At 43.6% G+C, this 15,607-nt stretch overlaps 1 protein-coding gene across 2 annotated transcripts in view; it reads right to left on the bottom strand.

Moving 5' to 3' along the window:
* Window positions 1–12,114: 12,114 nt before the first annotated feature.
* TBC1D4 (TBC1 domain family member 4) overlaps window positions 12,115–15,607 on the bottom strand; it is a 54,556-nt gene continuing 51,063 nt past the window's right edge. For both annotated transcript variants that reach the window (XM_035902408.1, XM_035902409.1), the window contains one exon: window positions 12,115–14,247. In XM_035902408.1, coding sequence (XP_035758301.1) covers window positions 14,029–14,247 — 219 coding nt within the window. In that variant the 3' untranslated portion in view covers window positions 12,115–14,028. The remainder of the gene's footprint in view (window positions 14,248–15,607) is intronic.

Below are 15,607 nucleotides of genomic sequence, written 5' to 3'. Positions count from 1 at the left end.
CACTCCAGCCAGGGCATTGCACAGCCTTCATCTGGGAAACACTGACGTTGTCCTGTTTGACGTCTCCTCTGCAACCCACATGTACACTTCCCCAATTCTATTTTTTGCCTCCTCCACCCATTTTCTTGAAGAAAAGTTATTCTCTTTTCTTTCACAGCTTAATGTCCCCAACTGCCTCCTGCCTATTTCCCACACTGTTGACAACGTCCCTCCCCAAGTCTTCTCCTCCCTCAGCCCTCATAGTCACACAGAATCACAGAATGGCAAGGGTTGGAAGGGACCTTGGGAGATCATCTAGTCCAATCCCCTACTAAAGCAGGTTCACCTAGAGCAGGTTGCACAGGACATATCTCCAGAGAAGGAGACTCCACAGCCCCCCTGGGCAGCCTGTTCCAGTGTTCTGTCACCCTCAAAAAAGTTCTTATGCATATTCAACTGAAACCTCTTATGTTTCAGTTTGTGCCCATTGCCCCTTGTCCTGGCGCTGGGCACCACTGAGAAGAGTCTGGCTCCATCCTCGTGACATCCACCCTTGAGATATTTGTGAATGTTGATGAGATCCCCTCTCAGTCTTCTCTTCTTCAGGCTAAACAAGCCCAGCCCTCTCAGCCTTTCCTCATAGGGGAGGTGCTCCAGTCCCTTTATCATCCTAGTTGCTCTCCTCTGGACTCTTTCTAGGAGTTCCTCATCTTTCCTGAACCAGGGAGCCCAGAACTGGACACACTGGGGCCTGGGGTTCACCCCCCCCGGGTGCAGCACCCAACACTTGGCCCTTGTTGAACTTCATCAGGTTCCTCTCCTCCCAGCTCTCCAGCCTGTCCAGGTCCCGTTGAATGGCAGCGCAGCCTCCCGGCATATCAGCCACTCCTCCCGGTTTTGTGTCATCAGCAAACTTGCTGATGGTACACTCTGTCCCCTCATCCAGGTCATTGATGAATAAATTGAACAAGACTGGGCCGAGTACTGAGCCCTGGAGAACTCCAGTAGCTACTGGCCTCCAACTGGACTCTGCCCCGCCGATCAGAACCCTCTGAGCCCTGCCATTCAGCCAGTTCTCAATCCACCTCACTGTCCACTCATCCAGCCCATACTTCTTGAGCTTCCCTATGAGGATGTTATGGGAGACAGTAGCAAAAGCCTTGCTGAAGTCAAGGTAGACAACATCCACTGCTCTCCTCTCATCTACCCAGCCAGTCATGACATCATAGAAGGCTATCAGATTGGTTAGGCTTGATTTCCCCTTGGTGAATCCATGCTGGGTACTCCCGATTACCTTCTTTTCCTCCACTTGCTTGGAGAGGACACCCAGAATGAGTTGTTAGTCCCTATACTCCTTTTGCTCAGAGCCACCCGCTCCTACTACCCAGCCCTATCTTGGCATTCATCAGGGGTTTGCTAAGAGGCTGGAGGAAGGGCCAAGGAAGACCACTCCTCAGCCACCAAAGAGTCCACCTTGCCTTTGCTGTCCATGCTCCTCCATGGAGCTCACTCTGCTGCTGCTGGTTTGCTCTACAACCACCTGCATCTGCCCCCCTTTAGGTATCTGGCCTGAAGCATAAGAAGAAGGGGTAGGAGACAGGCAGAGAGGGCACACTGAGATGGTCTTGTTTTCTCTGATGATTACATCACTTCTCAGTTGCCTGGGTCATCACCATCTCAGCCTGGTGCCCTGCTGCTCCATCCCTCCCTGCCACATCTGCAGTGATCCTCGCCCTCTGTGAGCCACCTCGCTTTCTCCCTCCTTTCCCTCCAGCACACAGAGCGGAGAGCAAATAACAAAGCTTTTAGTGCAGGCTGTGGCCAGAAAAGAGCTGAATGAAACGGTTACTTTTACTGACATTCTTTGTTTCCATGGCTATTAGGGACAAAATTGAATAAGGAGGGAAAATCAGCAACCACATCAGCTCTGCACTGTGGTTAAAGGGCTGCAAACCCCGCTGAGAAACTGGTGATCATCTTTTTGCTTTCTTTTTCCTCCTGTCTACCTCTAGCACTTTTCTATTTAATTGCTGCGACAACATTCGCCTAGTGGAGATCAGATGTAGGATTTAGAAGAGAGAATAACTGTTAACAAATGTAACAATTAGATTATGTAAATGGGAAGAGCGCTTAAATACTTAGGTAGCAGACTTTGCAGAAAGCTCAACACCCCAAACCTTTCAAGCTCTGTCCTGTACTTTAAGTTAATCCTACATGGTATAATAGCCATGACTGTATGTAGCTTTTCATGTGGAGGGAAAGGAAGTATTAAAAGCTTCTGTAAAAAGATGCCCAAAGGAAGCCACTCTCAGCACACAAGTTTTATTGGCCCTGCAAAATCAAAGGAATATGCTACATGCCCTTGAGCCCTCGATACCAAAATTGTATTTATCATTTTAATGCACAGAGTAATGTATACTTTTAACACTTAAAAATAAAAAAAAATAAAAAAAGAAGCAACAAACAGACCAGACGGAAGCTGTTGCATTTGGAGGGTTACAAAAAGCTAACCCCAAAGAGGTCACATGGTCTAACTGCCTGGCTTGGTATTTGGATTATTCTCTTTACCCACAGTTCAGAGGCCAAGCCTAATAGATGCCGGGGGTTTGTGCACTGGATCTTTGCTCAAAAGCTCACCTCTTCCTTTCCTCGATTTCAGAAGTTTAAATGGTGCTGAACTTGCTCTTTGGGAAGAGGGAAAAATTTTACTCACTTCAGTGCTCAAGTGCCTTTGGTTTTGTGGCAAAACCTAGCACATGGCTTGTTTCACGTGGGAAAAGGAACCTTGTTTGTGGGGAGCAATGATTGTGGGGGCTGTCAGGGTGTTTCTGGGGCTACCAAGGATTTGGTGGCAGGTGCTTTCTCCTCCCTACTTTGCTATAGTGAAAGGGAGGGAGCCATTATATCTTGAAATGTTTACAGCTTAGGGAGGGTTGCTGGCTAAGCCCAGGAGAGATATCACCAACCTGATTTGTGACTCTAGACCTCATGGTGACAGGCACCTCCAGCACGCAAAGAAGAGTGGCACAGGTTTCTCCTCGCATGCCCGATGCAACCCCAGTCCTTATTCTCTCCTGCAATACATGTTCCCTCCTTCTCTTCTGTTTCTCCTTTTCCCTCCCTGCCTTTGGGCCATTACACTTTTAGCTGTGTCTGGAGCGGTTTGCTGCTGGGCACACATTTTACAGATGGTGGTAGAGCACACATTCATTTTACGACAGATATATTGAACCGGGCCCTAAACTCCAGCACACTGCATCTACTTAAGGCATCTGCAGCATCAAATCCTTCTCCTCCACCTTTCCCGACCAGCTCCAGGCAAATTTTCTTTGCTATTCATTTTCCTATTGCACACAGGAAGGACTACAGTTAATTTCTGTGTTCAGAGATTTACACTGAGACTCTCTTCAGACTCTGACTCCCCTGGGATGAGGGGAAAGAAAAGTGAGAAAAAGAAATAAAAAATAAATGGGAAAAAAGACTACTAGCTTGGATGACACTGCAGTTGGAGAACAGCAGCACCTCAGGTCTCGGCATGCGTGGAGGGGCAGTGCGAGCATCGCGTTCCCCTCTTCTCCCTTTCCTGCCCTGCCTGACGTGGTGGTTGGAGACCCCGACTCTGGGGTCCAGGAGTAAGGAAGGGAAAGAAACTCGTGTCAGGATCCTGGCTCACACAGGGGAGCAGGGAGAGAGGCGTATGCACATACCAAGGAGCAAAGGATCTGCCATAGACCACATAGCCTGAGGGTTCATGTTTTGTTTAATAGCATGTTCATTATAATTTCCCTCAAAGCATGGCATAAATGGGAGAGAGAGTCAGTAATTGAGATCCTTTGAGGGTCTAATCACACTCATCATTTGATTCTCGAAGTATAAGAACAAACAAGCGGGCTGTGAAGGCTGTCCATGTTACATATTTCCACTTGCGTTTTTTCCAGGATGCATTTCTGGCCAGAAATCAAGCCTTTAGCGTCCTTAACAACTGTGCTTAACCATTAGGTTATTCTATAGAGGAAGAGAAAGGAGGTGCCACACCTCTGCTCTTCTTGCTGGTATTTGGGGTGGGTGGGAGAGAAGAAAGCATAGACAAAGGTTTTAGGACTGACCACAGCCAGAGAAAGGTGGCTATCAAAATTAGATGAATGAGAGTTAATCTTTGACGTGTCTCTATGAAGACAGTGCTGAGCCAGAAAGCTTGATAAAGACTAAATCAAACCTTCCCACTTCTAAAAACAGGCATCTACGATATAGTTGTACATCTGCCTAAACTGATCATAATTGCCCTGGGCCCACACTGATGCTCTTACCAACTCACTCTCATCCTTCTTTCCACCTCTTTGACTTAATGGTAAATTTCTTGGGACACTGTACATCTTTTTCTGTCTTACCAGATTTACGTCGTAGCATCTCTGTAGGCCCGGTTACATCACAAATAAATATCGTTTCCAAAATGCAGGGTTCTCCACTTAGCAACTTTGCATCATTTTAGTGCTTTGGCTCTCTAGGATGCTATGATCACTTCAGGTGGTGCTAGGAAAAATACATACTTTTTGTAAGGAGTAAGTAGAACAAATGTCAAGAAGCCAGAAATCGCAAAAAATTGGCATGTTATCATGTGCTTTGGTATAAATAAGCTGCTGTAAGAGCAGAAGTGTTTGCCACATCTACTTTACGATCTGCTGCCGCAATTCCATTTCTTCCTGCCTACCCACACACAACCACTTTACGCATGCCCAATCTCCCAGCTAAACTGAACAAGTTTCCTCCAGGGCTGTTTAACTGCATCAGGCTTACTTCCACTGAGAGACTGTTAAAAAACCCCTGACATCTTCATGTACTGGGGGTATTGCAGTCATCCAAACCCTGGGCCTTTAAGAAGCCAGCTGGGCCAAGCATATGAAGCACCCTCTTGCATTGCTTGTGCGTAACCTCAGCAGGACCATGAGAATTAACCCCAAGGAACTGCTGGACAAGGTGCTCTCTGGCTTTTCACAAGAGATGGGCAGCAATGGTACTTCCCATTGAGCTGACGTAAACACGTTTCTTAGAAAACAGGGGCCTATAGGAAAGGTGGGGAAAATCTTTTTAGTAGGGCCAGCTGTGTCAGGACAAGGGGTAATGGTTTTAAACTAAAACAGGGTAGGTTTAGACTAGATATAAGGAAGAAATTCTTTACAATGAGGGTAGTGAAACACTGGAACAGGTTGCCCAGAGAGGTAGTGGAGGCCCCATCCCTGGGAACATTCCAGGCCAGGTTGGACGGGGCTCTGAGCAACCTGATCTAGTTAGCGGTGTCCCTGCTCCCTGCAGGGGGGTTGGACTAGATGACCTCTAGGGGTCCCTTCCAACCCAAAACATTCTATGATTCTATGAAAACCACAGAGCTTTGATGCCACGTTTCTCCAGCAGGGTGGGTTGGTGAGAACATCGCCCACAAACCAAGGAAATGGGCAGTGATCTCACCCTTTGTGAAGAATATGAGCAGGAGGGGAAAGACTAAAAAAAGTGGGGACCAGCTGGCCTAAAAAGAAAACAAGACATGCAGCAGGATCCTGTCCTCCTGCAGAGGATAAAAAGTTGGAAAAATATAAGGGGGAAAAAAAAGACAAACACCCAGTTGAATACTCACTTGCACGAACTTCCTTTCCAACCTAAACGATTCTATGATTTTGTTCTGAGGAGAAAGTCAATGGGGACCTTGCAGCACAGGTCAGGCTGTAGAAGCATTGGTACCAAGTGTCAGAGCTGGGCTATCCTCCGCTGCACTCTCACGTTTCCCCCCACCTACTGACATAACCAAATCACCCAACCCTTTCCTACAAAGCAGAATTTTACTGCAGCACTATGTCAAGTTCATTCTTACACAGAAAAGAGGAACGAAAAGCATTGTGGAGGATTTTACCTATTGGTCTCCATTAGAAAACTATTAGAAGTTACCCTCCAGTTGACATATTATTATAGTTATGGACAAGCACATGTTGCTAAAAGCAGCTACACCACTGTGAGCAATTCAGTGGTTCGGCATACCTCGCTTCCCTTTGCCGGTCCATTTGGAGTAGGAAGGACCATGTAGCTGTTACTTGTTTCAGCCAGAAAGTGGTAAACTGATGTTCTTCCAAAAAGATTGCTACCTTTGCTCCTTCCACAATACTCAATACCAGCAGTCAGTGAAAAAATATCCATTTCAGCCCACCAAAGCCCTCTGAAGTTTTCAGGATTACCACAAGGGCAGAGGACACAAACATCACAAATTCTGGTCGGGATGATGGCTTGGCAATACATCCGGCACCAGCAGCTGTGATTGCTCAGTAGGCAAGGGATGTCAGGGAATCACGGCTCCCTGGGCTGCACAAGCCTGTCCCTGCTACCGGGACCGCAGGCTATGCAGGATGCAAACATGCCTGGTTACCAAATTTTTAAGATCCTCCCACCCTCTCTAAAGCCTTAAGCAACACTGAAGTTAGCGCTCTTTCTAATTATTTCTTAAACAAACATGTGACATCAAAAAATTACTCTGTAGATTCTCCCTCATCTATATTTACCCAGGCATAATACCAGCTGCCTACGCAGTTTTTGTCTTGCTAATGCACAGCAATAATCATAGAACTACCCACAGCCTATCTATTTTGGTAAAGTGCAAAAATAGACATTAAACCTACAAATGTCAGAGCATGCCTTCATTTCAGATGTTGGTATTATTTAAATTAGCACTTGAATGATGTTTCCACAACGTGATAGCTTTTCAAATGATGGTATATTGCGCATGAAGTGCACTGGCCCTGCTTTAAGCACCTTCAACCCATTAGGCCCATCTATAATTTGGTGCTTTTAGAAATGCAAACGCATTGTAGAAGAGATGTGGTCTCTTTGTTTATGCTCAGAAGTCCCCAGGGAAATGCTGATGCCATAATTACCTGAGTATGGTTTGAACATTAGGCTCTGGTCGGGAGGTAAACATGCCTTGTGCCTGTTGTCCACACGTATTTGAGAACAGCTGTGTCCTGGTGGTTGGTACAGCGTGTTATCCTGACTGCATCCTCTGCGTTTCAGAGCAAGCGCGACATCCGAAGGCAATGCTGTTGGAGGGAAAAGGAGTTAACCGGGAAATGGAAGTAGCAAGTCACATTTTCTCCGTAGCTCTGGGAAAAATAGGGGCATATCCTTCATTTTTGTTCTGATCACTGAAAACCCAGTACGTTTAATTAAAAGAAAACCTGGGAAGAAGGACTGGTTCTTTGAGACTTAATGGGCGTAGGGAAGCTTATTGCAAGGAAGCCTTATACGAACAAACAAAAATGAGTAAGTGCAGAATCGGACTGCAGTTAGACCAGATCAGCTCAATGCTGGCTTCAAGAGACATAAAATCAAATCCTGCTCAACCAGAACGGTACAAAAGGAGACACCCAGGATTGGATTGCTGGGGACAATATGCCTATTGTAATGTGTAAAAGTGCTTCCGTAGTTCTCTCACACAAGAGCAGAAGCTAAACGCTGCAACTGAGGCATCCGTTTCTGAAAAGGCCATATCTATCATTTAGTAAGTCCTCTCATTACAATAAATTCTTTGACCATGAACATCACGTTTTATTACAAACAGTGTGCAAACAGAGCATCGTGCTTCATTGGGCAGGAGAATAAGTTAATTCTCCTCTCTAGAATAAGCGCTGTAGCGTGCTGCTCACATACTGTGCAGAGCGCAGGAGCCGTGCAACCCCGACGCCGTCACACGCACACGAGCTGCGCATACAAAACCAACAGTGACACCTCGTGGATGATACTCAGGTACAAATTTAATAACTAAGGTTTCTTCTGAAGCATTAACTTTAGCAGACTGATCACTAAAATATAAGTTTTTTGTAGCATTGGGGAAAAAAAAATCACCCTTTACTGAGTCTCGGAGAGGATAACGCAGACAGCCCAGCAGCTTCATACAAAACTAGCCTTGTTTTCTTTTGGGAAGTGCTGACAGGATGCTGACGGGCTTTGGAGGCCTACAGCAGGGTTTTAGTTAGCACCAGGTGTACACTTTGAAGGAAGTCTCCTACTTACTCCGATTTGGTTTGCATCACAGCGCTGTCTCAGCACGTAAAACTGAAATGGAAGAAGTCTTTCAGGAGCACGAACTACTCAAATGAACAAATGGGCGCTCAGTGCACTGGACCAGACTTGACCAGAGCCCCGAGATGCAGCATAGAGATGATGTCCAGCCATCCCAGAGCCATGCAGACCCAGCTACATTCCTGGGTGTTTAGCAAGCCAGGCTTTGTATGGCATCACTGTGGCTGCTTCCAGGCTCCAGCTAGCCTGGATCTATCTACTTTTCACTTCACACTGTGCCCTTGAGCACCTCCATTCCCTGGGGCTGCCGATGATACTCAACTAGGAGCAGCTGCAGACTCCCTCGAGAGTAGAGAGGCCTTAGAGAGACCTGGATAGACTAGAGAGCTGGGCAATCACCAACCTCATGGAATTTAACAAGAGCCAAGTGCTGGATTCTCCACCTGGGACAGGGTAATCCTGGTTATATGTACAAATTGGGAGACAAGAGGCTGGAGAACAGCCCCACAGAAAGAGATCTGGGGGTTTGGGTTGATGGCAAGTTGAATGTGAGTCAACAGTGTGCCTCGGCAGCCAGAAGGGCCAACTGTGTCCTGGGGTGCATCAAGCAGAGCATGGGTAGCCAGTTGAGGGAGGCGATTGTCCCATTCTACCCTGCACTGGTGCAGCCACGCCATGAGTACTGTGTGCAGTTTTGAGCACCTCAATATAACAAGGACATCAAACTATTAGAGTGTGTCCAGAGGATGGTGACCACAATAGTGAAAAGTCTCAAGGGCAAGGTGTACAAGGAGTGGCTGAGGTCACTTGGCTTGTTCAGCTTGGAGAGGAGAAGGCTGAGGGGTGACCTCATTGCAATCTACAACTCCCTCCAACGGGGCAGCAGAGGGAGAGGGGCTGATCTCCTCTCTCTGGTGACCAGTGATAGGACATGGGGAGATGGAATGAAGCTGTGTTGGGGAAGTTCAGATTAGACATTAGGAAAAGGTTCTTCACTTAGAGGGTGGTCAGTCACTGGAACAGGTTTCCCAGGGAACTGGTCATGGCATCAAGTCTGTCAAGAATTCAAGGAGCATCTGGATGATGCTCTTAGTCATATGGTTTAGTTTTAGGTAGTCCTGCAAAGAGCAGGGAATTGGACTCAATGATGGTTATGGGTCCCTTCCAACTTGAGATACTCTATGATTCTATTTTGGGTAGCCCACTTGCCCAGCCAAGGGAAAAGTAACTATAGGTTCAAACCAGCTCTTTCTTCTGGACAGGAAGACAATGTTTATACTATACAGAATGCTTCGTTCATGCTCAAAATTGGATGGTACAAGCAGTTCAAACTTTTCAGACAAAAATGGCCCTATCTAAATATCTTCAACTCCAAATACTAAGTGTAAGCAAGGCAACTGAAGTAATCATTTGGACAGGTAACAGCATAAGTAGAAACAGCCAATGCAACTAGATCTCTGTTTTGAAGTTAGATACAGACCTATTTCTCACACTAAGAAGCAACATTTCTTAGTCCAGCGTTTTACAAGCACAAGCTCACTCAATACTTCTCCCTATGTACGTTCCGTCAGGACATGATGTATGGCATTTATGTCATCTCTCAGCGCACACTGTAACCAAAAATAAAACCAGTACATTAAAACCTTCTATCAGAGTGAAGACTTGAGTAAGTTGTAATTTGAGTGCAGAACAGTTTGGATAAGCTCCAAGAGAAGTTCTGATGGTAAGGCTACGAACAACGATTCCCAATTTCCTTGTTAAAAAGTGGTTGTTGAGCAAGTATTCTCAAGAGAACAGTAAAGGAGTGGAAAACCTTCTCAACTCAAACGAAACCCCAACACAACATTTCCAAAAAGGAGCACTGCCAGCTCCCTACTTTGGTCCAGGTTTAAGGTCAGCATTAAAATAAAACCAAACAACACACCAAGCACCAGTCCATCCAGATTCCACTCCACTGCAAGCCCGTCAGCACACAACCCATTAGCTGCTCAAGGCGCACAGTAATCTCTGCTTTACTTCCCAGCTTTTTACTGTCGCCAACGAGTTTAATACGCTTTCAGACAGAGTGAGGTAACATACTAAACTTCAAGCATATAAACTCTATCCCTTGCACACCAGCTGTCTGGAGGAAGGATATAGCTAAGCATTCAATATGCCTTTTTGGAAAAGAAAGTTAAATTTTGTTCTTTCTAGTCACGAGAAAGACCGAGGGAGGCAAAGCATATGTAAATGCATTCAATAGCTAACACTGACTACAACAGCTACCAGCTGAACTACAGAAACACAGAACCAATTACAGCTCTTCAAATGGATGGTGTAGCCTGGCATAAAGCTTGAAATGTTCCGGCCTGCACATGCCTGTCAACACCCATCTATGACTACAAAGACTGAGTGGGTAATTACTATCGACAGTGCCCGGGTTATTCACCTCAACACACAAAAGGCTATTCACACTAACACCAATGTGGTTTTAGGTTTAGATTAAGTGTCCAAATGCAGACCCTCTGGATCATGCTAGTAATATCAAATTCTTGGACCAAACTGCTGAAATTCTTTCCTATGTTACAAATTGTTCGGCTTTCTTGTAGTGATATTAAGCAAAGCAGTGTCATGTTGAAGAAGGGGCGTAATCAAGCCACTTAAGATTAGCTAGATTTGCGATTTCAAGTCAGGTCTTCAACTGGAACGTGCCATTTACCAGGAGACCAATTTTTCAGTAATATCTAATATTTTTTTAGAGAAAAGTGAACAAAATGCAACTTAAAAAGCACCTTAAATAAATGTTCTTTTTAGGAGAGAAATACATACTCACCTTTTTAGAAGAGGGGAAAAAAACCCTCCAGAGAACTAACAACCCTTTCTGGCCAAGTTTTCCATCCAAAAAAGATGCAAATACCAGAGAGTTCCCTATGTTAGCCCTTCTTACCAGCCTGACCTATTTCAACGCTATTCCAGGCAAACAGTACTCTTCATTTACAAGCTAGTTTGCTAGCCAGAAGGATGGATCTCTTCCCAGACTTTCAAAAAAGCCCTCTGCCAGCAGAAACCAGTCTAAGTTAGCTGTTCCTGAAAACAGTCGATATTTTTTCCTCCTGAGTTAGTTCTCCACAAGTTGACTGTAAAAACTGAGAACACTGTTGTGCTTAGCCCAGACAGAATAATAGCTTTATTCTGAATTTTTTTTTTCCCCCAAACAGAAAAAGAAGATACAGGAATAAATGAGCCATTTGTCCAAACCCAGGAACTGCCCCTTCTCCCAAGCAAATATCCTTGCAGCTCTGTCTCTGGCCCACTGCACCTTAGACTTCCCTCTTCACAGTTGCACAACTGCAACCAGAAGAGAATGGCTGTAAAGCTGTCTATACGATAGACAGGGAGAGACAAACAGGTGGGTGCAACCGCACACACCATTCACGGTCTTCTAGATAATCTTGCTGGTTATTCATCTGAAAATGATCTGGAGCATACCTGCTTGAGCGCAGACTTCAAGCCAGACACCCTAGAAGTACGCAATTACAAGCCACGCTTGTGTCCAGAATACAAACACTATCACAGATGTCATGAGGCACTTACCTCACTGTGGTTTTACTTCTGTAGTTTATTCCTACTTGTTGATATGGCATCCTCCTTGTCCTCCCAAGCTAGACGAACAGCACAGAGTCCATCAAATTACTATTCTCAACATGCATACATATGAAATGAACTGCTACAGAAGAAAAATACCTTTTGATCATTTCATCTTCTACTAAGAACAATGCAAGACTATTCTCCTTGGTAAGAATTTCTATCCTCCCTATGTCCTTCTACAAATCCTGTGAGTTTTTTCTCCACAACTTGAAACTAAATCCTCTTCATCTTTCACGTAAACAGTACTATTGAGAATGAGATTGGTACTTGAAGCACAGAAAAATAAAACTAGCCAGAGGCCATGGGAAATGCAGCAATGACATTTATTGGAATTTCTCCAGGCATTACATGAAAAATTTTGTAAGTGAAACAGAGGATAAAGCACATTCAGTGCATCTTAAAAAAAAAAAAAAAAAAAGAAAAAAGAAAAAAAAAAGATGTATCTGAATAACCTTGATTCTTTGTAATACACACTACTGCAGTTCCTGGGATTGGTTTTGTATATACACATCAGCTAAAACTTACTCTGAACAAAACTGCAAAGAACCACCTTTTCACTTGGCATTTTCCCACCTAGTACAATACAATGTTCTTGAAATATCTAGACAGATTCCACATAATTTTATACACAGTGTTAAGACCTTGCACCTCAACTGTAAAAAGAAAGACTGATAAGTAAATCAACTGTCTTTAATAAAATAAACCACCATGGAAGTAAAAAACAACAACAACAAAAAGGAGACCCCCGAGCCCCTAAGTTCCACAGCAGCGTGCCACGAATCAGCATTGCTGTTCCTTGCTTTTATGTTAACATAAAGCATAATACTTAGAAAGCAGTGATATTCAGTCCTTGCTTTCTAAATTGGACAATCTTATGCATAAAGACACTGCTGGATTTGGCACTTTGCTTAATCGTTTTTCTTACTAAAAAGAACAAGTGTTTCCTGAAATACAGTATAAATGGTAAGAGATAACACGGGCCACTGTAACACTCAATTAACTGTTCAGACATGCACTCCAAAATACATCTCTATTACACAGGTGTCTAAGCCTTCTCAAAAAATTCCACTCAAAAACATTTTCAAATCTATATGCATTTTTTATACCTTTATAAATGTATTTTCTCCCTTTAAATGATCTGAGCTTACCTACCTTCTGCCCAGAACACATGAATTCATTACTTTTGTTTTAAAAAGACCACCACAAAGCAGTATTAAAACAGGAATAACCTGGAAAGCATTATTAAAACTGCACCTGTACTTCAGAATCCCCTTTGAAATGTACATCCACTGTATGTGAAAACCGAAAGGTACATAATATTTGAAACTTGCTTGGTCCTCTCTCATGCTCTTATGCTCAACGTCCTGCAACCTGCCTCCGTTTTCACTTCAAATAAAATTTAACAGCAGACTTCTGGCTCCCACTGCAAAAAGACAAGGCTTCTTGTAGTATTTCTTTGGTTAAATGAGAACCTCTTACAAGCCTAACTCTTACGACAGTAAGCCTCCTGCAGAAAATTAACGTCAGAATAAATACCACCCCACAGCCTTGCTTCCTTCCTCCTGTCATCACGACCAACCCCAGGACAGGTGGAAGCAAACAGGCCAGAAAGGAAGTAGCAGTCACCATTAGCTCTTGTTTTTACAAGTTCTGCGAGCGTGTGTAGATACCTATTTCTTAGCTCTGAGCTATGGAGGCGGAGCTATGATGTGATGCTTTTTGTTTCCAGTTCCAACATGCATGCGGAATTACATTGCTGACCAGTACAGCCCAGGCAGCGGATAGCACTAGAGCTCTTTCTGTACAAACCAAATCATGATACTTATTCTGTTTATTGGTCTGTGCACACAATGTCAGTAGAATTAAGAGAGAGGGGTGCGCATGAGTTCACACAGATTTTCCACAGAAGATGTGAAACATGCTGCTCTTTGGAGGGAAAATTACATTCTTTTTTTTTTCTTCAAGTATTATTCAACATACATATATATAAAGACACGCTATCCTCATTTCACTACAAGACAAGCACATCCAGAGTGAATTTGTAGATCACCATTATCTTGGCTTTGACTACCGAAATTTCTCTTTTCCTTTAGGTCAACTCTAAATATACATCTACTCATCATAATTACATGTGAGAATCCTTTGTTTCCCCCTTGTGATTTATTTACACAATCATAAAAAAATTAATAGCCTGAATTTGCATACTGACATTTGAAGGCCCATCTGTAGCTATGAGTGTCCCAGCACTAGTTTTGGATAATACTATTGCCTATTGCTAAGTCCGTTGAAAGCAGCATAGTCATCTTTTCTTTCCCTTTTTTTGAAGAAATGCTGCCTAGAAAACCCTGGCTTATGGCTTACTCCTTATTTTATTTTATTATTTGGATCGTAGTTTACTTCCTTCAGGAGCAGTTCACAGTCGGACAACACTTCTGCTGGCAAATACTTCATCATCTGCTCAAGAGTCTTTTGATATGTTGTCTTCTCCTGTTCCAGGGACTGAATTACAGTCTTCATTTTGTTCTCTCGAGTCAAAATAGTCTCCAGGCTGGATTCCAGACTCTGAATTTTAGCATGAGCAACCTGTAAACAGTAACATTTAGAATAAATCAAGGGGTTCTGAATAACTTCTTTTATATTATTATATGCTCTATGTTAAGTTCCTTCCTGAAATACTTAAGATGTTTCTAAAAGACATCTGTGTAGGCAGGTGATACAAGGAATGCCTACTGTGTATCAAACACAGAATCTCCTTAGAGTGGCCAGATCAATCCGAAGGATTTCTGAAAGCTTTACAGAGGGAAGGAGACATGCAAGTTGCAACAAGCAAGAGACAGTTGAGTGTAACAAGGAACTGGAGCTGCAGGGAGGAAAAGGAAAGCAGCAGCTGGAGTAGCACTGAAAGAGACTACTTGACTGACAGTGATGGAGCAATGTCCCGGTTCTCCAATAAAAGACCTACAGATTCCTCTAGGGAAAAAAAAAACCAAAACCAAAACCACTAGTAATCAGAAACCCTGGATCTCAGCAGTAGCAAATGTATCTCTGTTGGAAGTGGGGGAATTCTGACCGTTCCTAGGAAAGAGTCCAAGCAGAGGAATGAAGAGGCTAAACAAACAAAAAGTCAAAGAGGTTAAGGAACTGAGGAAGATGCATTACAATACGACACTCTAGAAGAACAGAAGAGCTTTGGTAGAGCCTTTCAAATCAGTCACTCATAATTATTCTATGCTCTTGGTGCATTTTCAGAACAGAGGTAAAAGCCCAGGTAGCAGTAAGTAAATAAATAAAAATAATAAAGCAAAAATAATAACAGTAAAAATGCAAGTGATCTCTGTTTTCAATATCAAAAGAACACAGCATAGCACCCTCAGCCCATAAATACAAAAATAATGAGGACTTGATCTTTCCTTTTTTCCCTGCTTCTATTTTCAGGTTTCAGAAGCTGAAGGTGATCTCTGAGCTCTTCCCAATGCTTGTTCAAATTAACGAATATAACAAGAAATGGCCCAGTGATGCAAAAAGATGTTCAGGAAAATGCAAGACAATACATGAAACAAGTCTTGGCCAGGCTATGGGAGAAAGGGTCAACAGTGAAGGAGGAAGATAAGACTTTTTTTAAAGCATGACTATATTGAGCAAAGTCTGATGGGCACTCAGCTGTATTCAAGCCTGCTAGGAGAGACCACCATTCAAAAGTGGGACTATGAGCTTCAGCAGAGGGAAACAGAATGATACTGACTACAGAGGTCTGGAGAGACCAAGCCTACTGCACTATGAATTACTTCTTAAAACTTTCCCATAGGGAAGCAAAGATATGACAGGACAGAGAGCTTATTTTTCAGCAAGGTACACAAATTTTGCCAACAGATTTTATGGGATATAAGGGCGGAGATATTTTGAGAAAAAGAGATCTAAATCAAGAAGGAAAAGTGCAAGGAAT

Source organism: Egretta garzetta, unplaced genomic scaffold (assembly GCF_000687185.1).
Source record: "Egretta garzetta isolate BGI_Z169 unplaced genomic scaffold, ASM68718v1 scaffold129, whole genome shotgun sequence".
NCBI classification, from domain to species: Eukaryota; Metazoa; Chordata; class Aves; order Pelecaniformes; family Ardeidae; genus Egretta; species Egretta garzetta.
This window is presented reverse-complemented; position numbering and strand designations above follow the sequence as displayed.